This window comes from Pezoporus occidentalis, unplaced genomic scaffold (assembly GCF_034315485.1).
Source record: "Pezoporus occidentalis ecotype Australia unplaced genomic scaffold, CSIRO_AGI_Poc_V1 ctg60, whole genome shotgun sequence".
NCBI classification, from domain to species: domain Eukaryota; kingdom Metazoa; phylum Chordata; class Aves; order Psittaciformes; family Psittacidae; genus Pezoporus; species Pezoporus occidentalis.
The window spans coordinates 3,490,484-3,515,217 of record NW_026915944.1 but is presented as its reverse complement, the minus strand read 5'-3'; the positions used below and the strand labels follow the sequence as shown (position 1 = coordinate 3,515,217).

Sequence of the window (24,734 nt, the reverse complement as noted above, 5' to 3'; positions counted from 1 at the left end):
ATGGGGTAGCAGCTGCTCTGGAGACCAGGGGACAGGTCAGTGATGTCCCTGCTTGTCCCAACAGCTTCAGGGGGAGGCCAAGACAGAGCATGATATTTCTGCTCACCCCTAATCTCCATTGTTGCTGGCTGCTGGCCTGCACAGTGGCCTGTTGTGAGCTGTGGGTGCCTTTCTCATCCCTCTCCCCCTCCTCACCTGCTCCCCACACAAGCTTCCTTCTTGGGGTACAGCAGTCACTTTCCCAGCACACCTCTGCCCCAGAGCCCTGCTGGGTGCCATGGCACACCTTTGTCCTCGGCCACCAAGGGCTGATGTAGAGCTGAGACCTGCTGAATGCCCCCCTTTGGGGTTGTGTCCAGTTGGGAAGGAGCTAGTTCATTCTGGGCAGCTGTGTACTCTCAGATAGCTGCCTTTGTGCTGTGGAGCCATGATCTCTGCTCACTGGAAGGAGGCTGCAGTTTTGATCAGCACAGCCTTGGCTGATCTGGATCACCAGCCCCTTGCCAGACACAGAGGGGAGCTGTGGGACCACAGCCTGGGTGCAAGGACAGTGTGGTGGTTCCTGGGGGCATCTGGTGCTGGGGAGAGTTATTTCTCAGGCTGATCTCAGCTTTGTGTTGCTGCAGGGTGTGTGAGCAGCCAGCCTCGATGGAGCCACATGAGTGGCCAGATGACATCACCAAATGGCCGGTGAGCATCGCTGGTGGCAGAGAGCCTGTTTGGGCAGCTGGAATATGCCATTTGCATCCCACTGTGCAGAGCCACAGCTGTGTTGGTGGAAGGGCAGGGTCTCTGGTGCAGCCTCCTGCTTGTTGTCGCAGACACCAGATCAGGGCAGCCATGACTTTGTCTAGCCAAGGCTTAAAGCCCTCTAACAGCTGAAGTTCCTCTGTGCCAGCTAAAGTGCTGGGCCCTGGCAGGCTAACAGAATGATGGAGACCAACTCAGCCTCGGGGCTGTTTTTTGTCATTGACAGAGATGAGGTGTTGATTGTGGCTTGGGCAGATGGAGTGTCAGGCACTATCCTGCTGTCACAGGGAGGCCTTGGGAACGCTGGCTTCTTCCCAAGGGGCTATGTTGACTTTACCCAGGCAGCAAGCAAAGTCATGGCTGCCTGACTGCAGCCTGTTGTCATTTTGCAGATCTGCACGAAAAACAGTGCTGGGAATTACACCAACCACCTTCACATGGACTGTGTGATTACAGGCCGGCCCTGCTGCATTGGGACCAAAGGAAGGTAATGAGTTTTACCTGTACGGAGAGGAGCTGGGTGTTGGGGTGAGACACCACGGGCCCTTTCCAGTTTGTAGGTGCAGCCATTTGTCCTCCTTGGCCTTCCCACACACAGCCCAGAACCCTGTTAGGAAGGGGAGTTGCACAGAGAGCCATAACAGGTCTCCCAGATGGAGAAGGGCTCTCGGATGAGCAGGGATAACAGCCAGACTGAGTCTTCAGTGCAGTAGTGTGTCTCACTAAACTGATCCTTGCAGTCTGGAGGGACTCAGATCCCAAGGGATTAAATACTTCTGCTGGGGAGTTCTGTGCTTTTTCTTGGGAATGCCCAGCTTGGTTCCAGTAGGCTACATTGGCTGCAGTGTGGAGTCCCTGAGGACTCAAGGAGATGGCAGGGAGGTGGTTTGCCAGGGAGGAAGATGCTGTGCTTCCTTGCATTGCTTCTCAGCTTAACTAGTTACCCTGTGCTTTGGCCTGGCTTTTCCTGCTAGGATGAAAAATCAGTGCTGCTGCAAGAAGTTTCTCTCTCCGTGAAAGTCATGACCAGGACACCCTTGGCCTAGCTCCCCCTTTCCTGTGTCAGTTATGGAGGCACAAGATTCCCCCAGCCCCAGAGACACAGCTTCCCTGAGCTCTAGTGGCTCTTTGTCAGCTGAAAATAGCTCAGCTTTAGGACCTGTTTTGGAGCCCCTGTATGCAGGGCATTAGTCTGTGAAGGTCACTCAGGCTTGCCTGTGAGAGAGAAGCAAGAGGGGTCGGTGGGGAGTAGCACTGGCCTCAGATTGGGAGTGTGTTTGTTAGTGCATCTGCTGCAGAGACACTACAGCACATCAGGGGCAGCTGAAGGCATCAGTTCTCGTAGGCAGACGTGGGCTGAGACAACAGGGAGTGGGTCATCTGGGAGGGCACAGGATGGTCTGTTGTACCTTCCATGTGTGTGATTTTTGGTTTTCCTTATTTTGATTACTTGTGCCTCCTCCAGGTGTGAAATAACCTCCCGGGAATATTGTGAATTTATGCGGGGCTATTTCCATGAAGAGGCAACACTCTGCTCTCAGGTAAGTGAAGAGCTGGGGGGCTGTATGGCTGCCTTTTCCCCTCCTGTTCCCCTTAGTGGCTTGGCAAGATCTAGGGGCAGTTGTGCTGCAGTGTGATTGGGAGTCCTGTCCCACTTGGAGTCTGGGGGAAGTTGATGATCCAGACTGTAGTGGCAGAGCTGGCTGCCACTACAGCCAGCTGTCTCACTGAAGACCAGTTTAGGACTTGGACTGAAGCAGTGGCAGAATTGAACCTTCTTGCTGCATTGGTGAGCAAGTGCAGTGTCTCAGTTGTGCATGTGTTGGAGTGAAGAATGGGGGCATAAAGCTGCCAAAGGGAATGGGTCATGTGTAACTTGATGTTGGAGACACGGACTGGGACTTGATACAGCAGTGGGAAGAGAGCCTTTTCAGAACTCACTGCAGTCTCTGCAGTAGGCTTTGTAAAGAGTCATGCTGGCTGGCTCTTCACAACCACACTTCTGCCCTAGGTGCACTGCATGGATGATGTCTGTGGACTCCTCCCTTTCCTAAATCCAGAGGTCCCTGACCAGTTCTACCGCCTCTGGCTCTCACTTTTCCTCCATGCTGGGTAAGCACATGTGTAAAACTTGAATTATCTGGGTGAGGGAGCCCTGAACACTGGGATTGCTATGAGGCTTGTTGTGGTAGTCCCTTCCTTGGAGACAGAGGGGTTGCTGAGCTGCTGTCCCTGCTGAGGTTTACCATGCTGTTTGCTGGGAGGGGTATTAGTGGTGTGGGTGAGGCCAGACCAGGCTTAGCAAAGAACACAAGCACAGGGGTGACTTCAGTGTCTGCTGCTTCAGCTCCTGTACTCTGAACTTGGCAGGATCCTGCACTGTCTGGTTTCAGTCTGTTTCCAAATGACGATCCTGCGGGACCTAGAGAAGCTGGCAGGATGGCATCGCATCTCTATCATCTACCTTCTCAGTGGCATCACTGGGAACCTTGCCAGTGCAATATTTCTACCCTACAGAGCAGAGGTGGGTCTCCTGCAGACTAGGGTCCTGGTAACTTACCATGAACACAAGTCTTCCGTACATGCCTGTGCCCCTCTGCCAGAGGCAGAGACACCAGAGCTGGACTCAGTCTCTGCAGCACATGCATTGTACATCTAGCTGCTGAACAGTAACACCCCCAGAGTACCTGGGCTTTCCAAGTGACTGGCCCAGTCTGACCACAGTAAGAAGGCTGCCTCTTGTAATGAGTGAGGGGTTTGTCCAACCACAGTGTAAGAGGGGGCCCTGACAGGCTGGGAACTGAGAGCTGTAGCTAGTGCCAGAGCCCCTCCACGTGTGAGTGGCAGGCAGGAGGGGGGCAAGGAGCAGAGCTCACCTTTCCCACAGGCTGTCTAGGACTGTCCCTGTCCACATGCCACAGCTGGAAAAGTCTGATTTGACTCTCTGTCTTCAGAAGGCTGTGTGGCAGAACCTGGAGAACTGTCTTCCAGGTACTTCAGATAAGGAAAAGTGTGTGGTGGGAGTCAAGAGATTGCCCTCAAGGGCTTATCCCTTCTGGTGACTTGAACCAGATCTGTCCTCCTTCAATAGAAAGTCTGTTCTGGTGATTGCTGGCCTCACACTTACCTTGATCCTAAATAAAACCTGGCTCCTTTATAACAGGTTCAGGGAGTAAGAATGAAGTTGCAGACTGCAGCATCTCTTTCCCCAGCAACTCTGAGCAAGGACCTGAATGACTAGTAACTGTAATGCCTGGGGCTGGCTGCAGAAGCCAGGCAGATGGCATGTGCCTGATATTACCTGTAATGCTCTTCTTCTGCAGGTTGGCCCTGCAGGATCCCAGTTTGGGATTCTGGCCTGTCTCTTTGTGGAGCTCTTCCAGAGTTGGCAAATCCTGGCACGCCCATGGAGGGCCTTCTTCAAGCTGCTGGCTGTGGTGCTCTTTCTTTTTGCATTTGGCCTTCTGCCTTGGATTGATAATTTTGCTCACATTTCAGGATTTATCAGTGGTTTCTTCCTCTCCTTTGCCTTCCTGCCCTACATTAGCTTTGGAAAGTTTGATTTATATAGGAAGCGATGCCAAATTATAATTTTCCAGCTCATCTTCATTGCACTCTTCTCAGGACTCGTGATTCTGTTCTATTTCTACCCCATCAAGTGCGAGTGGTGCGAGTTCCTCACCTGTATACCATTCACAGACAAATTCTGCGAGAAATATGACCTGGACGCACAGCTCCACTGAAAGGCAAAGGCTGGCTTCTCGAGCAGGCACTGGAGATAGATGTCTTTGCGTTTGCTGTGCCAGTTCCATGTGGACAAAGCCTCTAATCCAATGACACTTCTAACCCTGCCCGTGGTTAATTTAAACTGTCTCCTTAGCACTTGGCAGGCATGTTTTTGCCTTATCTCAGAAGAATCTGAAAACGGAACATTTGTGCCTTGTTCAATTGTATTGAACCTTTTCTGCTGCCATTATTTTTATTACACTAGTTTCAATACTACATTTTTAACCAGAGTTGTTTACTACTGCTGAGGTGGTGATTAAATGGTAAGGTAGCGTTTTAGCTACTGTTAATTGTTCTGCATAGTCTGTGGCTATGTTTGTTACTTTATCTCAGCTGTGCTGTTTCATGTACCACTAGAATCAATCCTTTCTACATCTGACAGACCTGCAGCTGGAAATAAGAGCCTCAAAAGCCTCAGAAAAATAAAAGAGAGCCTCTTTAATCACTGCAAGTGCATTCCACTTAGAGCTCAGAAACAGACATTTCAAACAGCAACTGCAAAAAATGTCCATTTCAACTGGAATTTGTTTCTCTTTGACGTTACCACCTTCTCCTCCAGGACAGCATCGGATCCTCACTCTGCTCTTGGTAGGGCTGGATTATCTGTGTGCTCTGTTAAAGAAACAATATATTTGGCAGTGACAATAGTTACTGCATGCTGGGCTCTCTTATCACCACACCTCCATTGGGGTGGATCAGCCAGTGCCATAGGTCACTGCTGGTCACAGGCACCAGGGGCAGATGGCTTCTGTTACAGCACACATTTTATTACACTGGATGCGTTTAAAGAAGAAAAGGTTACTGTGGTCACAAAGCAACAGTTTCTAACGCAGCTACCTGGAGCCACAAAACAAAACCCCAAGCTTTTGGAAAAGCTGCTCTTGCCACTACTCCTCAGCCACTGTGCCTGTTATTTTCAGATGTGGAGAGGAAGCAGAGATGATTTTAAAATAACTAAGCTGGAGTCTTGGCCACATCTTGTGTTTGTGTGCACAACTTTATAAAAATAGCAGCATAATAGCAGAATCGTGTCTATATAGATTACAAACAGGTGAATATACGTGCTGCTAGTGCTTCCTGTTGAATGCATCAGTTGCACAGAAATACCATGACCAGAAGTCTCATGGTGTGTCCTGTCTTCTGAGAACAATTACTTGGTTGAACTCTGGTTTCTAGAAACCAGAAATAGAGAAACTGGATCTGTAAGCTGACATCCCTCTTCCTAATTCCTTATTGTAATTGAGAAAAATGGCTCAAGATACACTCACAATGGAACAGCAAAGAACACGCTCTGTTTGCTTGCTGCATTTGCTTATGTGTACCCACGGGACATTTCTGTTAGTTACAGGTGCACTCGGAGCAGGGTGGGAGAACAGCCATGTGGGTATGAGAGCCTGAGGCACACAAAAGGACCCAAATGACCTGAGTGATGGCAATTGCCTACAGCAATGTAGGGATGAGTTAGCACCCAGCCACATTCCTGACAGTGATTTACAGACATGCAAGAAGGCTAAAATTAACACCTTGGAAGCAGTCAAACCAGCAAAAGAACACTGCATTTAATCAGTCTCAGGACATGGCTAGAGAAGATTGAGAGTCTAAACATAAAGTAGGGGTAGAGATACATCACTGTCAAGATACTGCTGTTGCTGCATGTTAACTGAAGTAGCTGAATTGTCATTCTTTGGCCAGAGAAAAATATGCACAACACAACCAGGATATGGAAACAGACCACAGAGTGCAAGCCTAACCCAGACACATGCCTTCAGTAATGCCCTGCTGTGTAGCAGAGAGCAGCAGCACTGGCTGCTCTGAGCTGGAACACTAAGGCCTGGGGAAGAGACAGATGAATAAGTGGTATCTCTAATGGATGTTCAGGACTTACCTGACAGGTTACTTTCGAAGCTTCTTTATGAAGCTGACCTCATCCCGGTTTCTGATGCCATACCTGAAGGACAGTTATGCTGTTATGTGCCAGTTAACCAGGAACTGCAACCTTTGAACGCCTATAGCCTCCTCTTTCCCAGGGCAAGATGGACTCTTAACATGCTTGCTATGCTCTAATGCAGGACAATTTCTTATTTGTGTATGTAGAACACGCTGCCAGCACTAAGGATCTGATTATCTGCCTTTCTAACTGCAACAACCCCTTAAATCTATTGCCCATGGCTCAGTCTTTTAAGGAAAGCTTTTAGTAGGGCTGTCTTGCTAAATTTTTAATACTTCAGACAAGCTTGTCCTGCTGGTCTGCACACAGGCTGGCATACCCAGCACTGCTGTATGCAACTGCTAGAGTGCTCAGAAGCACCTCCTGCCTCCTTGCCCTGAGAATGGAAACATGGGAGTTATTTGTAAGTGTTGTTAGTAGATCCTCTCTCTGGCTGAGCAAGTCCAGACCCCAACACTCTTTGCCTGGCATTCTTCTCTCTTCCTCCCTACCTCAGCAGCTCTGCCTAGCCCTCTGTGAGGGTGATGGGAGCACTGGCGCAAGTTGTCCAGGGTTCCTTCCATTCCTGGTCCCCTCCACAATACAATGTGACCTGACCCCATGCTCTGCTGAGTAGCTGCTCCCCAAGTGCTCCCAGTTTCCTTGGGAGTTGAACTAATGCGCCTTGTGCACAGGACACCATCTCTGGCCTTCTCTGTGTTCTACTCTTAAGTACCTCGGTGTGATTTGAATTGGAGGTGCACACTTTGCACAGGAGGGCTGTGACTGAGGAACTGCCTGAGGCCTTCCTGTCCTGCAGGTGGTCTGCCAGGGCAGGGCCTGTCCCAGCTGTGTGTGCAGTGCTGGTCCTGTTCAAGTGCAGGAGCTACCAGAGCCAGGCACAAAGTCCCAATGTTGCGTGTGCTCCAGCGCGGCCCCTCCAGCCCCCAGAAGGGATTGTATTACTCACTCTCGCAGCTTCTTTCTATCATCTGCCAGCTTCTCTCCGCCGTAGGTTAAGTGGTACGTCCTCCATATGTACTTCCTAGGGCAAAACCGCTTAGGCCATGGGGGAGTGCTGCAGACGGGTGCGTGCGTGCAGCCGGAGCCCCCCGCCCCGCTCACCAGCTGAGGTGCTGCACGCCTCCCTGCCGTGCCTGCCGCAGCTGGACGTGCCGCCGCAGCGCCTTCTTCAGGTCCAGCACCGAGGCGTTCTGCACCACCACCACGGCTGCGGAGGGCGAAGAGCCCCGTCAGCGCCCGGCCCGCGGCCCCGGCCCGCTGCCGCCCCCCGGCCCCGGGACGCACGCACGGTCTCGCCGTCCGCTTTGCAGACGCGCACGGTCATGGCCTGCCCGTACTCCAGCGCCACCTGCGAGCCGATCTCCTCCGCCGTCACCTGCGAGCGGGAAGGCCGCGGCCGGCGAGTGAGGCGGGCCTGAGCCCCGCCACCGCTACCCCGGCCTCCGCCCGGCCCCCGGCGGCGCCGGCCCTACCTGCGGCGGGAGGTCACAGAGCAGCGGGTCCCGCACCAGGCGCGCAAGCGCCTCCTGGAAGAGCTCCAGCACCTCTGCGTGCGCCAGCTCCTCCTCGGGCTCCGCCGCCGCCATCGTCGCGCCGGAAGGGGCGGTCGGCGCCGCGGAACCGGCGATGCTGCTCTTCTGCCCGGCCTGCGGCAACGTGCTGGTGGCCGAAGAGGGGCCGCGCTGCCACCGCTTCGCCTGCACCACCTGCCCCTACGTGCGCAACGTCACGAGGAAGGTGCCGGGCGGGCAGGGCGCGGGGCAGGGGGGGCGGGCGCGGGGCCGGACCCGGACTGACCGGCGGCGTCCCGCAGGTGACGAGCAGGAAGTACCCGCGGCTCAAGGAGGTGGACGACGTGCTGGGCGGCGCCGCGGCCTGGGAGAACGTGGACTCCACCGCAGGTAGGGACGGGACGGGACAGGACGGGAGCGAGGGCGGTGAAGGAGTGGGCCTCACCTCACGGCGCCGCGCCTCGTCCCGCAGAGCCGTGCCCCAAGTGCGAGCACCCCCGCGCCTACTTCATGCAGATCCAGACGCGCTCGGCCGACGAGCCCATGACCACCTTCTACAAGTGCTGCAACGCGCAGTGCGGGCACCGGTGGCGGGACTGAGGGCCCCGCGCCGCTCCCGCCTCAGGGCTGAGGGAAGAGGCGCGGCACAGGCCCGATGGGATCTGGGGAGAAAAAGGGGGAATCTGCGGCAATAAACATGTCACTGGGTGTAAGGAACTGTGTGCTGTGGTTGCTTTAAAACTGTCCTCGGTAAAGCTGACACACTGCTGAAAGCAGCAAGGGGAGGGGTGCAGGGCTCTTGCCTCGCACAGCACAGCGGCTGCTAAAAACAGATGATAAACTAATACCGCATATGCCAAGAAACCACTGTGTAAAATATAGACAAACCTTTCGCTTGGTTATCTTACCTACCTTAGCACAGAGCCAGCTGCCAGGTGGAGGGAAAAGCAAAGGTGAGCTGTTACTGCTGTGACCCTAAAGGGACAAGGAAAAAGGAGCCTTTGCTATCTTGTGAAAACCCTGTAAAGTAAAGGAGAAATTACAAACTGCATGCTCCACAAGCAGTTACTGGTAGAAAGAGAAGGTACTGAAAGTGGGACCAAATAAATATACCTGCATCTTAACATTAAGCTTTATTCTCATCTTAAATACATTCACAATTAAAAAGGATAAATAACTAAAAAAAAACATGATGGAGCGCAGATTGTCATATTTACACTCCTACGGGCTAAACCCATTTAAGAGGGCTCAGCTTTGCCTCTTTTATACAGGGATAATCTGCACCCATTTATTCCAGTTCATTTCAGAGGGGAACACTCTTCCCAGCCTAAGAGTACAGTCTACCGTAGGCTCATAGTGTATTGTTGGGGTTTCGCTCAGTCTGGGATTGTTCAGTTGTTCTTCGATAACTGGCTGAGAAAAGAGCGACACTGGGGATGGCTTTTTCATGTAGAATCGTGTGATGCAGCCGAGAGTTTCCAGACCCTGCAGAAAAATTCACACCTTTAGCTTGAGCGAGTGTGGTAAAAACAAATGCACTGAACGCTGTTCTGCGAAATGTTGGCCAATTTATACTAATTTGCACTGCAAGTGGCTTCATTTCACCCCCTCAGGTGAAGTGCCATCCCCCATTCGGGTGGCAAAGTTCACAGCACAGCAAAGCAAGTTCCCATAGCTGGATAGATGCTTTCTTACAGATGTTAACGCAGTGACTGACATTTGGCTGCTGAGACAGAACATGCATTCAACAACATATTCCAACATTGAGGACCAGTTGCAAATGATTTCAGGCCATATCAATGTAAATCCCAGACTCTGGGGTCAGTTCTTGCTAATGGGTAGGTATTTACTCCTATGGCACCACCCACCAAGGTCATTTATGTGCTCTATTTGCTGAAAACACGTGGTGTGTATTCAGTCATCTTACTTAGGTATGCACCTAGATTTACTAATATTTGGTATATTACAGATACAAGCTCTGTCTATGGTTTCAAAGCCAAGTCTTACCAAGTTTATTGGTAGAGAAGTTAGATTCAAGTCCTCCAGTCTGTAAAATGTACAGGTAACTGCTTGTTTTTGTGGATTTGAATTAAAATTGCTGAGGAATCTGTACTCATTCCCACGTATGCATGCCTCACCATTGTATGTTCTACTGCAGTTTTAAGCCTGTCCCCTCGTTCCAGCTTCCCTCCTGGTAGTGTTGCTCCAGCACAGGACCTATGGATAAGCTGTGCTGGAACACCTGGGAAACAGGATGGTAGGGTACACAACTTGCCTTGTTATCAAAAATTACAAGCCTTTGGACAAAAGTGTGGCGTACGTATGACGGAAGACTGATTTCCAGCATTAGCAGGGGAAGCCATGCTTATGGGAAGGACTGCAATATTATTGCTATGCTTAAGATTTTGAATACTTACAGAAAAAAAAATACAAATAAAGATTTCACTTGCAAAATAGCAGTGGTGGTAGCAATCAAACTTCAAGATGTGGGGAAAAGATGAGAGACTAATTTTTCTCTCTGTGTCATGTTTTATAATTAAGGAAAAGTGCCTCTAAGCAGGTCTGTCAGGACAGAAGGTCTTATTTACAGTGCTGTCTAGCACAGACACAGCTCAGTCTGATTCTTACATTAAAGATTACTCATCTGAAAGGTGTATAAGGGAAAAACAAAGCTAAACTCTAGTGATCAACACTGTATTAAACAGTCCAATTTGGTATTTCACAGTGACAAGCCACCACTTCAGAAACCAACTAGAACTTTAACTGCATGTACATTGTTTCAGAAGCAAGCTCAAATTTTAAAATCAGCCGTATGGTCATTTCAGTGACAGGTAAAGCAGGTTTCCTTCCTCCCTCATTGTGAACAGTAACTTGCTCTGGCTTTAGTTACTTTAGGAAGGGGAGAGGACTTTTTTACGGTTTGTTCAGAATCCCGTTTCCCTAGGACTTCCAGCAAAGTAGTTGCTGACTCTTCTGTGTGGAAGCTGAACCAGGTTAAAAGTTCACACAGCTGGTGCTTCACATACCTGCAGTATCTCAAGGACAGCAACAGGCTGCAGTACCCCCATGTAATGCTGCAGCAGTGCGCCTTCTGTTATGCCTGGTTTTGTCATGATGTGATAGAGCACGGCTTCCATCATCCCTTTACACACAGGTTTATTCAGGTTCCCATCCACAATCCTCCACGGTCTCCCAATGAAGCAGACATTCTCGCAGGCCCTGCAAAAGACAATTTAAGTTCAGCTCCATCAGGACTTAATTCTTCCAACTAGATTTCCCATCGCAATTTCTGTGTAATAGATTCTTACTACATCCATTGCCAGTGTTGGCTCATGTGCTATGTGTAACTTCTGTAGCTGCTGTGGGCAGAGACTGGTGCTAAACTATCAGACAGTTCCACAGACCTGAAGTATTTCACATTGAAGTGTCCACTTAAAAGAAGTGCTTTTAGCACCAGTATGCCACCCACTGGTTACCTGGAGTCTTGATGACCAGGAAAGCTTTGTTTGTCACTAGCTCTAACATCCTCCAGAAGTTACTCAAGACCTGCTTTAATCTGCAACATGCAGCAACAGTGCTCAGACAGGAAAAAAATTCCTCATTTTTAGCATTTTGGAGTCAAAAGACCCTGTGTGGGAATTGAAATTTCCCATGCTGCAGTTTCTTCAGGTCTTTCCTGGGCATGTGGTAGCTCAGACTTCCAGGCACTGGACTTAATACGAAATAAAATTAATTCTGTTCCTCCAAGTTAGTTGGTTTTCTGGAAAAAAACTTATCAAATTTTTCTAGCATGCACATGAGCACGAGTAACATTAACAGGAACAACGGAGGACGACATGGGATTTCTCCATCATCAATGCTCACTGCTGCATAAAACAAAGGTTTCCAAACCATTTGCTTCCAGATATTAATTTGTTAGTGCTAAGTTCAGTTACTCTGCAGAAGTCTGTGTTACTCACCGGTCCCTGGCTGCCTGGGATACATCTGTCATAGAACTTCCTGTAAAGAAAGGAACACATTGTTTTTAATTAACCCAAACTCTTTTATCTAGTGGAAGGAAAGTAAAAGGTGTCCATGCTGTAAAATGCAACAGTTTACATTAGAAAATAACACACACAAGCTATGCTGCATGTTGATCTGGTTGCACGGGGAGCTCTGAGCTTCCATGCTGACTGCCTTTACCTGACTGCAGCATACCCTTTCTTCCCAAACCTCTTCTTGCAACCACATCTGTCTTCTCCAACCACCCAATTTGTGGTTCCACTCCCAAATCACAGCAAGAAGTTTTATTCCTAGAAATATGGTGATGTGGCTGCGCAACAGGTAATTCTATTGACTGAAAGAACCAAGTTTCACACAGAACCCTGTGTAGCGTTCTCAGCCTGCTGTGCTCACTTGGGCTTATCTAACTTCATGCTCCTGGTAAACCTATGGAAAGTGAGAAGAAGTCCAAGCAGCTGTGGACTTGAGAATGAAAACTCAGGATTTCAGCAGGGTTCAGACTGAAAGTGAAGGTTTTCTCTGAAACTTCCAGGATGCATTATGTCATGGACTTTAATTACACAATTACTTAACATCTGCCACACCCAGAGGCTAACAGCTTTGGCTTAAGCACATGTAAACCCTTCAGCTGGCCTTCAACAGTAGAGTCAGAACTCTGTGCTTGATAACATAACTATTTCTTCCCTCCTGTGTTACAAACAAGTAGAGGAAACTAAATCCAAAGCTGTAAGTTCACCGTTTCATGTTAAGAACTGCTGAAGTCTATGCAGTTTAGACAGCCCTGAGTCTGTTTGCTGCAGGAAGGCTCCAATTAAACAGTACCAGGCTTTAAGAGGTTAGGGATCAGTCTGCACTGATTTTCAGTCTGCATCTCTAAACATGGGTAATGGCAGGTCTTGGCAAAATACCACACAGGCAATTAGCTTGTGATTCAATCTGAAATCAGAGCTGATAAAACAACAACAAAATAAAATCCCAAACAACCTACTTAATGTAGAGCTTGGCAAGAACTACTAGCTACTAAAAAAGAAAACTGGCAGTAAAAAGGAAATTTTAAAATGAAGTCAAATTGGGTTACAAACGAGGCTATTAATCTTCTCACTGGCATGTGCTGCTTTCTGGTGAATGGTTTAATGACTTTACTACATTTCAGTCATGGGCATTCTAGTTAGATGTACACCAGTAGCGCTGTGTTTTCTAGGTTTAGAGATGTCTAGCCTTTGGACTGAAGGCAGAGTTGAGAAACTTCAGATTCAGATATGTTTTTGGAGAAGAGTAAGACACAGGAAAGAGTTTTAAAGGAAAACACCTTTCTGGACTAGTCATGAACATTGCAGCAATAGGCATAGGATGGAATCTTTAACGTATGTGAAACCTCCAAGACCTTCCAGATAAAGTTGTGTTATGTCACTTCAACTGTGAATAATGACAACCTCTCTCTCTCTCGTATAGCTTCATAAAGAATCTAGTATTTGCTTATAAAATGGAGCTACCTGTTTGGGATCAACTGATGATGAGCTAAGCTCTATATCTTGGAAGCAGAGAGCTCCTACGTACCTTTAGATACTCCTGGGTTCTCCTGTAAGTAGGAAAGATCATCATCCTGCTCACTGGCTGATTGTTCAAGGCTAGGAATCTGCTTGTTCTGCTCAGTGCTGAGCTCATCATTCTCTACTTCCAGTTTTTTGTCTTCAGAACAAGATTTATCTTGTTCCTTGTAAGTGTCCACATTTGTAGCACCTGGAACACTCACTGGGTGTTCAGCTAGGTGTTCTGTCTGCCCTCCCAGGGAGTCTGGTTCTTCATCCATCATTGTAGCAGAATCAGGAACACCTGCATCAAATTTATTTTCATCTGCACTTTTCAAACTGCTCTGTGAACCTTGGCAGAGTTGATCGCCATCTGCAAGGACATCATTTTGAGTCTTAAATCTCTTCCTTGGTGGTTCTTCATCACTGACGGATGGTGTGTCTTCTCCCAGCTGCTCCTCCTCTCTCAAACATTCGTCTCCATTCTTTGGTTCCAGTGGCAGGCAGTCCTGTTGTACATCTGGGAGAGTGGCATCTGTACCTTGCTGATCAGAATCATCTTGCTTATTCTTCAGACATACTGAATGTAATAGCCATGGCTTAGCAAATACTATTGCAACCAGTCTTATAGTATGGCCTCCTACTTCTAAAACTTGCTTCATTTCAATAAGGTCCTATAACAACAAACAAAACCACACAATTATCTCAGGAGCTTTTGCTGGAAAATGTCATCTTTAACTGGCAGCAAAGAAAGAGTTTAGCAGAATATTCAATTTTCTGTCCTGCTGCACTGAAGTTGATGTTTTACCTCTTAAACTTTACTGAAATGACAGCACAAGACATTTTTGTTCAGCTTCAATTAAGTTAAAATGTAGCTGGGAAAGAGTATTTTGCTTCCAAAGGTGAAGGTTGGTACCTTTATGTTTCTAAAACCATTCATTCTTATCTTTGAATAAATGCTGCTTTAATTTTTGGCCTTCCTAACTTTGAGGTGAGATTGCTATCAGGTATGTGATCTCTTGCCCAATATAAAGAGCTTTGTTCTATTTATACTTGCTTCCTATATCTTGGAAGGTTGTGCTATTTGAGGGGAATACTAAGCATCTAAGTATTAATATATGGAAAGCAGCTGGCTGTAAACCCACCTGAATGTACTGCTCCAAGCTCCTGGTGCGTTCAGGTTCCACCTCTTCATAGCTGCAGAAACGTTTGCTCAGCTCAACTTTGCAAATTCCAAAGTGGGAAGTTGCCTCTATTGCATTACGGATCTCCATAACAGCAGCTACATCTCCAGGATTGTAGCCATAATGATCTGTACACTCATGAAGAAAATGATCAACTTCATAATCCTCTTCTTGGATGTTTATCAGTCTGGAAAAAGTCTCAGGGAGGCAGGAAACCCCCACATCCATGTTATCAATCAAAGAAGAAACTGCAAAGCAAATAAAACCCCAAGTATATAAGCCGTGAAGCAGCTGTTACTACACAGCACACTACATAAAGATAAATATCTGAGACAGATTAGATGTATTCTAAGCTAATCCAATTAAAATCAGAGCTCAGTTTTCCATTTTCATGGCTGCAGTTTCCTGTTTTTCTTTCTGCCTCACGTATCTGTCTCCAAAAATGCCTGTAGAAGAGTAGTAGGCTGGTTTACAAGGGCTTACCCTCAGACCAATGTGAAATATTGCTGAAAGACAGTGCAGACTTGTATTCTCCCTAACACTGGGTCAGTTTAATGAGGGAATTCTCTTTTTCTCTTCAAGATGACCCAGTGAAAAGTCTAGGGCAAGGAAATGCTATGGAGGACCCTATGAATCAAAAAATTGGAAGCAGCTGATCCATGGCAGAAAGCTATTAGCCAAATATGGTTAGAAACTACAAGCTGACATTGTCTCAGTACAATCAGTATAACAAAGCATCTCTGTGTATGGAGAAAGGTTCAGCACTGTGCAAACCCACCCCCACTGTGCAGAGTATTTAGAAGCTGAAGCAGCGTAACACCTTTTTCCAGTCCTGGATGATTAGAGGGTAGCTTTGGCACTGTTCTTACCTGCTCCCCTCCCTTTCATCTGCAGGCTGCCTTTACATCATGCCTTTGGGACACCCATGTGCCCGCTGCGCTCCTTTGACAGCCAAGTTAAACTGAGAACAACTGTAATGAGCTGTCAGCTTAACAGACCTGGAGGGCATGTGTGGCAGCAGAGATATGAAAAAGAATTGCTATTTTACCTCTACCACAACAGCAACAGGCAGGGACAACACTAGACCTTCCAACCAAACAGCTAAACAAGTAAAGGTTTTCCTGGATATATTTGCATTAGAATTGAAAGGAAGATACACTTTGAGAAGGGGAGTGCTGATAAATTGCAAATATTCAAGCTTTAACTATGATCAAAATGTTTAAAGTACTGTAGGGAAAAGGCCAGAGATTGGAAACCAGTATTTCAGAGAGCTACATGGGATAAGTAAATGTGAATTGCCATTCAAAGAGCTCTGAAAGGTCTTCTTTTCTCTTTATACAAGGGAAAGGCTCGGTGTGACATAATATGTCATACAATTCTGCAACTATTCTAAGTTGCAGAAGGGACTGAAAAAACCTCCTGGAGAAGGGGTAACAAAGTAGAGGACAGACTTCCTCTTTGGATTAAGTTTCACTCAATATGAAATACAGGCAAGGACCTGTTAGAAGGAAAAGGTGTTTGCAGAAGTCAACTACCTGTTTCATGTGAGGAGAGAAAGTATTACAGGCAAACTGCACATTAATGACAAACAAAATGTCCCTCTTAAGAGGTTTTGTTCAAATTGGTTCCTCGGCTGTTGAGTTTACTGTCTTTCCTGCTCAAACCTACTTCTGTGCAAATCAGGCCACAGAGAAACTAACCTGAAGAGCTGAGTCTTCCCGGAACTGGTGTACATCGCAGTTTAACCTTCACCTGGCAGGAATTAACCACTATATTGTCGCTGGGACTCAGATTGCGTGTGCTAACAATTCCAGGGGCATAGTAGCCTCTCATCAGTAAGTAATTGGTATGAGATGCTTGACGAGCTTTTACTTCAATTCTCCGTTTGCCTCCAGAGGTGTCATCTAAGTCATCATCATCGTCGTCATCATCGTCAAGTCCTTCTTTTCCCAAACTACAGCAAAGAGAGATGTTTTGTTTGGTTATTGCTTTTTTAATTCCAAAATAAGAAAGTGACTCATTATCCTGAGCAGAGCAAGAACACCTGCTGTTCTGCATTCTGGTTTGTAGTTATGAGCAGCTGTGGGTATGTCCATAGCAGCCTGATTTAAAGTGCTGAGAACAAGTAATTATAGGAAAAGAAAATACACTAAAGGTCCCTGGAAAAGGAAATGCTCTCTTTTTGCAAACATGTTGAAATTATCTCAGCTTACAGTGCTGAAATCTTTGGTTCAGCAGATATTTCATCAGGAGGGAACATCTGTCAGAGCACAAAGGCTGAGACTATAAGGAATACTGCAGTATAGGGCAGACAGTTTAAGGGAGAAAAGAAGAAAGAATTACAGACCAAAGACTTCAGTCACTTTAAAAAAGGAAGGGAGGAAAAAAACAACCCAAAAAACAACCAACCAAAACATTAATACAAAACAAACTGTAGACAGCCTCAACATAAAGAAAGAATAGTAGCAGCAGCCAGGACAGATTTTCCAGAAACAAACCAACACTGTTTGTTTTCAGGACATGACAAAAACCATTACGGATAAAGGTGAAGGCTCCAAATAACCTGATCTAATTCTGAAGTTGCCTCTGCTTTAAGCAGCTTATGAGATAAACAGCCAGCGGTTCCTTCTAACCTTTTCCAAGATGATTTAGACCTTAAAATATATTTAAAACCAAAAGGGAACATGTAATGTAGAACAAATAGTTTAGAAAAGATTCAGATGCCTGTTGCTCAGAAATGGGACTACTCCAGGGTTCAGTGTATTTTTGCTAATGAGCTGGGTGATAAAATAGCTCAATAATCCTGCATAGGATCACCTAACTGGAGAGACTTCAAGTGCATCAGAAGATAGGATATGCATTCAGAACACTTCCAACAAGTGGAGAAATAGTCTAGAAAAGAAGAGGAAGCAATTTTGTACAGGCAAATGCATGTTATTAATATTAGAGTACTATGCACCTGTCCCACACTAAGAGGAAGCAATTACCTAGACAAAGGAAAAGAAACTTGTTAGAGTGAATCACAGGAATCATAATCTGTTTCTTTTTTTGTTTGTTTGGAGTTTTTTGTTTGGCAAGACCACGGCCATTCATCATTGTGGGATGTGTTATCAGGCATATTACCTATGTAACATGATGTAATGAACACACATCTGCCAGCAAGAACATGGCATTTGTTTTTCGACACAGTTCAGTGCAGAGGAAAATAATGAGAAAGAGGTCTGCATAACATGAATCATAACACACAAAAATACAAGTAAAGGAACTGAGACCGCTTAAAGAACTGCATATTTTGGAGGATTATGATAACAATCTTCAAGTAGGTAATAAGCTGCTCTAAAGAGAGAACAAAATATTTTCCATGTATACATACAACAGAAGCAACAGGTTAAACTGCAGCAAAATATTTTAGTTGCAGTCTAAGAAAATACAGAATGACTGTAAGAACAATTATTCACAGGGTTACACTGCCGAGGGAAAGTTTGCATTTCAGTGGTATGCAATTACTGGGGGCTTTAGGAAAAAATAATATATATAATCAAAGAGGAGACAAAATAGAACCACTATTGTGGAGAGAGGTTTCACTGGTAAAGCTGAAGCCTTGTTAAAAATTCTTCTTAGTTGTTGAAATGGGAAGGTATAATGCTAATGAAGATGCTCATCTAAGACACACTGCTCTCCTTTCCACATTAGCTGTGGAGGCAATGCACTGCCTAGCAAACAAACGTCACACACGTGAAGACAAACACAGTCCAAGGCTGTAATGGCAGACACTGACTGACGCGCCAGGAAGTCTTCAGAATGCTTCCTCAGAAATAATAATTTAAACTATATCACAGTAAAACATGCCACAATACTGTGCAGAAAATGCTAATTTCAGTCCAGTTCCATTCAAGTTACCTCCAAACCGTATTTGCTAATAGAAGTAACAGTGTTTACCTTTTTATCACTTCGTTTTCCACCATAGTGCTGTCCACCACAACTATCTGCTCTGGAATTCTCACATTCACAGATACAAGTCCCAGGGAAAATAAGGAAAGCATCGCTACACACTGGCCACCAGGTCCATCCATAGGAAATGCTGTCATGTCTTCTGATGCCTCGTTTTCTGGATCTTTAAATGAGAAGTTATCTGGCTGGTCTGATTTTTCAGCATCCTTGAGCTTCTCCAGAAACTGAAAGGACTCTGTACAAATTGTGCTAGGAAACCGCCACGTAAAAACTCTGGACAAAAAGACAAATTCAATGAAGCACAAACCCTTCACAATCTGTTCTTACTGTATATGAATTTTAGACCCATGGTAATATACAGCAGCCAAACGGTTGAATTTCCATGCTAGAGATGGTGAATGAGTACCTCCTACATCTACTTTCAATGTCTTTTTGCTAGTTCCAGAACATTAGGTATTTAAGGTCAGGTACTACATAACAAATATAAAGCAAAGATGTTCACTGCTCAAGCAGAAGGTGACACATTACAATTAAACTCTCCTCCCCTACTCCTGACATCCAGGTACAGTGCGGCACAAACTAACTGAAGAGGAAAAGCAAGCAACCATTGGAATGACAAGAGTGCTAAAGAAATCTTTCCACCACATCTAGGTTTTGGTGCCACCCTTCCCATCCTCTGCATGTGTTTGTAAAGGCTTGCCCAGCAAACTTGGCTCTATTCCCTGTACAGCCCTAATTGCTAACCAAATAAGGGGCTAACACACATGCATAGATGTTACCTTCATCGCTTCAGCCTCAGCTGTGATGGTCAGGTTCTTTTCTCTAGATACTTCATGTGTATTCTCTCCTCCCTGCCCAGCATGCCCAGGTAGGTTCTTTTATTTGCTCAAACATGAACAGTAACCTTTCTGACACTCACCTATAGTAACTCTGAGACAGCTGGTAGGACATGGGTACAAAAGGCAAAGCCCGGCTCTTCTTTGGTCCTAGTGTGTGGTTTACTCGACGGCGATTGACCAAGCTTCTCTTCTGACACTCCAGGAAAGCCTTCACGAGAACGTCGTCCCGGTACTCCCGGTACAGCCGAAACGTCTGGAACCCCCCCCCGTTCAATGCAGAAGGCAGTTAGCTCCCAATCCACTGTCAGACTCACCTACTTGAGGGTTACATTAGCTAAATGAATATGAAGCTACTAGCTGGAATGTAAATGATGCATATAAATTTACTTAACTACATTATTCTATTCCTTTTATGGGCTTCCAGGCTTTCCACAGTAAATGCTAATTAAATTACCTAAATACTATAGAACACTTGATATTCAAAATGGGATCAGGCTCCCACTAGAATTATTTATGTAAAAATGCTCATCTGCACCACATTTTGGTAGATTCTAGGCTCCATGCTTGCCTGCTGATGAGATATTAAACTCCCTTTGAACTTCTATATATTTTAAGTACCTGATAGATTTTATATTTTTGTGATCCCCAGCACTGAAGGAAAGGCTCCCAACACCAATGTCAGCTGGATACTATGACTGTCTTTGTGCTATCTCCTCCAGAGCATAATTCCAACTACCTAAGTGGGCACTAAATCATGATACAGTTTTACCCAATGGAAGGGATATAAAATTTATTTCATATATTTTGTGAAGATTGCTTCAATCTCACATCTTGCAATCTTATCCTCAGAGAGAAAAGCAACATACTGAAAATCTGCCTAGAATATATAATTTCCTAAAAGCAGAAAAGGGTAATTCCCACAGAACAGATACAAATCTAAGTTTCTGGGTTTCTTTGCTCCCATTTGTAAAAGGCATATAGCAAGGAAGGTGAAACTTTTTAGGGTTGTATGATGACATATAGACAGCACTTAGAAACATGGTTTGGTGGTGGACTTGGCAGTGTTAGGTTTACAGTTGGATTCAATGATCTTAAAGGTCTTTTCCAACTTAAAGGATTCTATGATTGGTAAAGTTTTGGTCCAGATACTGTACCTGAAATGACTGGCAAGATTTCATCTGGTTATCTGAGAGTGCCAGTGTGCTCTGAATCAGGTTCTGTAGCACTAGAAAATGAATATCATAGACACTGGAAGAAAAAAGGAAGGAAAAAAAAGTTTATTCATGGTGATTTCTGAGCATGAGGTAGAGAATTACTGAACTAGCACAAAAGTATACAAATTCAATCACCCACTTCTGAAATAGATGTCACTAAGAGGTCACTATAGCTGAGGATCATTCACTTGAAGGACCCTGTTACATTTTCCCTTATCTTCCACCCTGAATTTCTGGATCAGTCCAGAGTTCTCTCTTCTCCTCTTAAGGTACAGCACCCACATAGGAAACATACACTGTTGTCCTAATGATAACAGACCACCATTTTGAGTGGTGGTCTGTGGTAACATACAGCTCTTCCCAAAGAAGCGTTTGCAGAATAACACAGCAGAAAGGTAAAGCGAGGCGATTTTATACTCCAAGCACATCTAAAATAATGCCCAGTCACCATTCTGGGAAGGTCACTATTGCTGTCATTTCATTCATCAAATCTATAATCTATGTCAGAGGTCCCTACAGCCTTGTGGAAGTATTTTTCTGTTAACAAATTTATACACTGCAACAAACAGATAAAAGCCACACTGAATTAAAAATTGTATATATGACTTTCACAGATGCAAGGGTTGACATGCCCTTGCAGTCCTAAATGGGAAAAAATGGTGTTACTGCAACTCACCTGCTTAGACTATCCTCTTTTGTGTTTTGAGCTGTGTCTTCTCCAATTGCCAAAACTCGAAATCTAGTTAAGGGAAGGGAAAGGAAAACACTGAAATAAAAGCAACATTCTGTGATTTTATATCAACTGTGTAACCAAGAGACTGATGAATGCAGCTGCTAATACAGCAAATGTTGAAACAGCGCATGGGCACTACCTGCTCCAGCAGCCCTCAGCACAAGTGTCAAAAACTAAAACAACTGACCAGATCAATCTCCTTCACTGCTCTAAATTATCTGTTGACAAGGAGATAAAACACATGGTCAGGAGACTGTACAGAACTGTCTAGATTTACTATTCTATTGAGGTTTGGGACTTCCATCAGCAGCACTTTTGCTGTAACATATAGCTCTTCCCAAAGTAAGAAAATGTACAAAGGTGCTACATTTGTTATCATAAAATGGTGCGAGACCCAGATTTTCACACTCTCCAAGTGTTATTCAACATGAAAAAGTTTGACAATCTGAGCTGGAGAATGCTATACAAAGCTGAGAGCTCTTTGGTATCAACAATTTTAGCAGCACTGAGATGGTTTAGCTGAGCAACCAGCTATAAATTGTGATGTAAAATGGGTCCAGTTAATCTGGAAGACTGTAAAGGGAAACCTCTTTCATGGGGTTTTGAGCAACCTGGTCTAGTCGAAGGTACCCCTGCCCATGGCAGGGGTGTTGGAACTATATGATCCTTAAGGTCCCTTCCAACCCAAACCATTCTATGATCCTACAATTAAAATGTACCTGAGTAGCAACATCTCTAATAGCAAAGTTGAGGACTTGACAATTTATGAAATCTGACACTGTGAATTTCTGGTTTAAAAGTCTTATTTAGCAAAACAGGAATGGTTTAAAATAAACAAGTTTATGCAAATAACTAAAATCAGTTATATTATTTAGGAAGTATGGATTTGGAGGAAACATTGCTTCTTTTATTTACTGAAACTTACCTGGAAAAGAGTTCCTGCAAAGTATCAGGAATCTCAAGTTTGGGATTCCCCAGAGTTGAACTGAATTTCTCTTTCAGTCTTTCCACAAATTCTTTAAACTCCTTTGCACAAACCTTAGAAAAGAAGAGATAGAAATGTTACCAGCCTCAGTTTCTCAGAATGCGAAAAGACCCTTTACCTTCAAAGCATTCACGGAATATTCTAGTAGAAGTGTCCCGTTTTGAATTATCATGTCAGAAACTATGCAACAGACAAGTGAATGCATCAAAAAAGCCCCGTGGAGGTCGTGTTAGCTGATTCATTCAACAGTTGCAGGTTCTGTCTGTAATCACGCTCACAACTACAAGCAACCCACCATAAACATATGTTCTGAAAACAATTATACCAAATTAACAGCATAAGATCTCTTGGTAGGTCTTTGTTTAAGCTTCTGCTTAAGTCTTTTTTATTCTCTTTATAACCTTCAGGCTTTATCGCATTCTCCATTAAGTCTTTCTGTACAATCATAGGTCAGAGAACACCTGTGACAGAAGAGGAACTCTCTAGGAACAAGTTTTTATTTGCTTGCAAAGACAGACTTTGGGGCTAGTGACACATGCATTTATTTTAGCAATGTCTCATCAGTGAACAACTACTCTTAATTTAAACAAACACAAATCTAATAAAAGAACTGACTGGGGTTTGCTGACGATACTAATTGGCATTCCAGGATAAAAACAAAGTCTTGCTGTGATGCGATCCCAGTTCAGAAAAAGTCTTGAAATTCAGTTTGCACTGACAGCATAAACAACTTTTCAATTTGAAATTGTGCTTGATTTAAGCCATGAAAAAGCTGAAAATTTAAATAAAATCTTTTGACTGATCGAATCAACACTTCCCTCATTAAATTTGCTTACCTTCCCGCACTCATCCACAGAAGCTAAGGCAGTATTTAGACATGCAAGCAGAATAAAAAATAAGACATCACAGAGCAAAAATGCTTTCTTGCTCAGATAACAAGGAGGCTGAGAGCATAACCCCCCCCCAAACCCAGTCAGTGCATACAGATGCTCAGTCATGGATGTTTATAAACAAGCATACTGAGAAACATTTTTGTTGCACAGCAGTGCTGTTTATGTGCCTTTGGAAAGCTGCCTGTGTCCACTTTACTCTCCAACCAGCAATGATGATGCATTTTTATAATGATGCTATTTTTAAAATGGCTAAGCGTACAAGGGAGAGAGAAGGGATTAAATCACAGCAATTGAAACAGTGCAGGCATTCAGTAACCCAAACAGCATAAAGTGCTCTATGACCTTTTAGAATACTTCCCTCTTACCTGTGGATCTTCATAATTATTTTCTCTATTCATGAAATCTTCAATGAGGGCTTTATCTTGGTAAACCTCAGCAAGGCAAACTCTGCAACAGACACAATTGTACAGGTGTTTTACATAGTTGAAATTTTCCCAATTCAATACAGATTTGATAGCACTGGGTCAAAAAACAGTTGAAATTTGTAAGTCACATGAAACAAGACAAAACCACACGACTGTATCCCTTCACTTAAGTTCAGGAGAATTTAGCCTAAAACACAGACAGAAACCTTCTTACTTGTAATTAAGATAGGTCTGAGGATTCCTGACAATATAACGAGCTCTTCGTCCAACAGAATGAGAAGTTTTATCGAGGGACTCCTCAAAGCTGGCATGCATGATATCCCTAACGACTTGCCATGGCACAAAGGCCCCTTTTACCTGTGTGAAGAACAAATGTGTTTGGAGTTAAACTTCAGCTTTTAATGTTCACACATGATGGTTACCAGGATGAATTTCAAGGACTGATGATATGTGTGCTCACTATGTAGGACCACTACTTAATGGGTCTATTAAATACCTTTGCATTTAGCACGTGACTAGCAATTCGGCACAGCATGAGCAGACTGTCTTCTTGCACTGTCCAGGTGACACGCAGACGTGTCATTCTCAGCAGGGCACTCTGGTCAGCTTCATCATGGTAGCGGAGTCTTTTGCTTTTTTCTACAGAATCCTCTGCTAACAAATCAGAGGGAGAAAAAAAAAAGACAAAAAAGACCGTTATCTCAGCATTACATGTTTGGATTAATTCAAACTCCTATCACAGCCAGTATCAGCACCAACTGGAGTTTGTTAGGAATGAAAGACAAAAGCAGAGAAGAAAAGTAGCAGTTCAGGAAGTAAAATGCATTAATACCCCTCCCTGGAAAAACATCACTTCAGTTAGGAAACTGACAACCTAGAGTACCATACCATGAAGAACCTTTAAGCCAGCTACCAAAAGCTGATGGTGAACTGCAGTGAGTTGATCTGGTGCAGACACAACTGGAATTTGTTTAGTCTGTA

General features: G+C 44.9%; 4 protein-coding genes across 15 annotated transcripts in view; 2 read left to right on the top strand and 2 right to left on the bottom strand.

Annotated features, from left to right (window-relative positions):
* RHBDF1 (rhomboid 5 homolog 1) overlaps positions 1–4,831 on the top strand; it is a 37,779-nt gene extending 32,948 nt beyond the window's left edge. For all 6 annotated transcript variants that reach the window (XM_062639454.1, XM_062639453.1, XM_062639456.1 and 3 more), the window contains 6 exons: positions 627–690; positions 1,143–1,237; positions 2,216–2,291; positions 2,762–2,862; positions 3,121–3,274; positions 4,074–4,831. In XM_062639454.1, coding sequence (XP_062495438.1) covers positions 627–690; positions 1,143–1,237; positions 2,216–2,291; positions 2,762–2,862; positions 3,121–3,274; positions 4,074–4,493 — 910 coding nt within the window. In that variant the 3' untranslated portion in view covers positions 4,494–4,831. The remainder of the gene's footprint in view (positions 1–626; positions 691–1,142; positions 1,238–2,215; positions 2,292–2,761; positions 2,863–3,120; positions 3,275–4,073) is intronic.
* A 126-nt stretch (positions 4,832–4,957) lies between these two features.
* SNRNP25 (small nuclear ribonucleoprotein U11/U12 subunit 25) lies at positions 4,958–8,094 on the bottom strand. Of its 2 annotated transcripts, none has more exons than XM_062639477.1 (6): positions 7,960–8,094; positions 7,772–7,862; positions 7,589–7,694; positions 7,434–7,508; positions 6,422–6,484; positions 4,958–5,148 (listed from the first exon to the last, which is right to left on the bottom strand). In XM_062639477.1, the coding sequence occupies exons 1-5, from the start codon at positions 8,071–8,073 to the stop codon at positions 6,430–6,432; spliced, it is 441 nt and encodes a 146-aa protein (XP_062495461.1). In that variant the 5' UTR covers positions 8,074–8,094; the 3' UTR covers positions 4,958–5,148; positions 6,422–6,429. The 2 variants fall into 2 exon arrangements, with proteins under 2 accessions (XP_062495461.1, XP_062495462.1); XM_062639478.1 differs by lacking the exon at positions 4,958–5,148 and adding an exon at positions 5,156–5,708.
* POLR3K (RNA polymerase III subunit K) lies at positions 8,094–8,711 on the top strand. Its single transcript, XM_062639481.1, has 3 exons — positions 8,094–8,224; positions 8,301–8,388; positions 8,471–8,711. Exons 1-3 carry the CDS (start codon positions 8,114–8,116, stop codon positions 8,596–8,598), a joined length of 327 nt encoding a protein of 108 aa, XP_062495465.1. The 5' UTR covers positions 8,094–8,113; the 3' UTR covers positions 8,599–8,711.
* Positions 8,712–9,112: 401 nt separating this feature from the next.
* Positions 9,113–24,734, bottom strand: part of GTF3C1 (general transcription factor IIIC subunit 1) — a 41,613-nt gene continuing 25,991 nt past the window's right edge. For 2 of the 6 annotated variants that reach the window (XM_062639440.1, XM_062639441.1), the window contains exons 24-37: positions 24,250–24,407; positions 23,968–24,110; positions 23,694–23,847; positions 22,376–22,488; positions 21,394–21,456; positions 20,658–20,751; positions 19,584–19,756; positions 18,653–18,937; positions 16,414–16,667; positions 14,675–14,961; positions 13,558–14,203; positions 11,958–11,997; positions 11,025–11,217; positions 9,113–9,483 (exon numbers count right to left, since the gene is read on the bottom strand). In XM_062639440.1, the coding sequence (XP_062495424.1) occupies positions 9,262–9,483; positions 11,025–11,217; positions 11,958–11,997; positions 13,558–14,203; positions 14,675–14,961; positions 16,414–16,667; positions 18,653–18,937; positions 19,584–19,756; positions 20,658–20,751; positions 21,394–21,456; positions 22,376–22,488; positions 23,694–23,847; positions 23,968–24,110; positions 24,250–24,407 (2,825 nt within the window). In that variant the 3' untranslated portion in view covers positions 9,113–9,261. The remainder of the gene's footprint in view (positions 9,484–11,024; positions 11,218–11,957; positions 11,998–13,557; positions 14,204–14,674; positions 14,962–16,413; positions 16,668–18,652; positions 18,938–19,583; positions 19,757–20,657; positions 20,752–21,393; positions 21,457–22,375; positions 22,489–23,693; positions 23,848–23,967; positions 24,111–24,249; positions 24,408–24,734) is intronic. The other 4 variants (XM_062639443.1, XM_062639444.1, XM_062639442.1 and 1 more) reach the window with 3 other exon arrangements.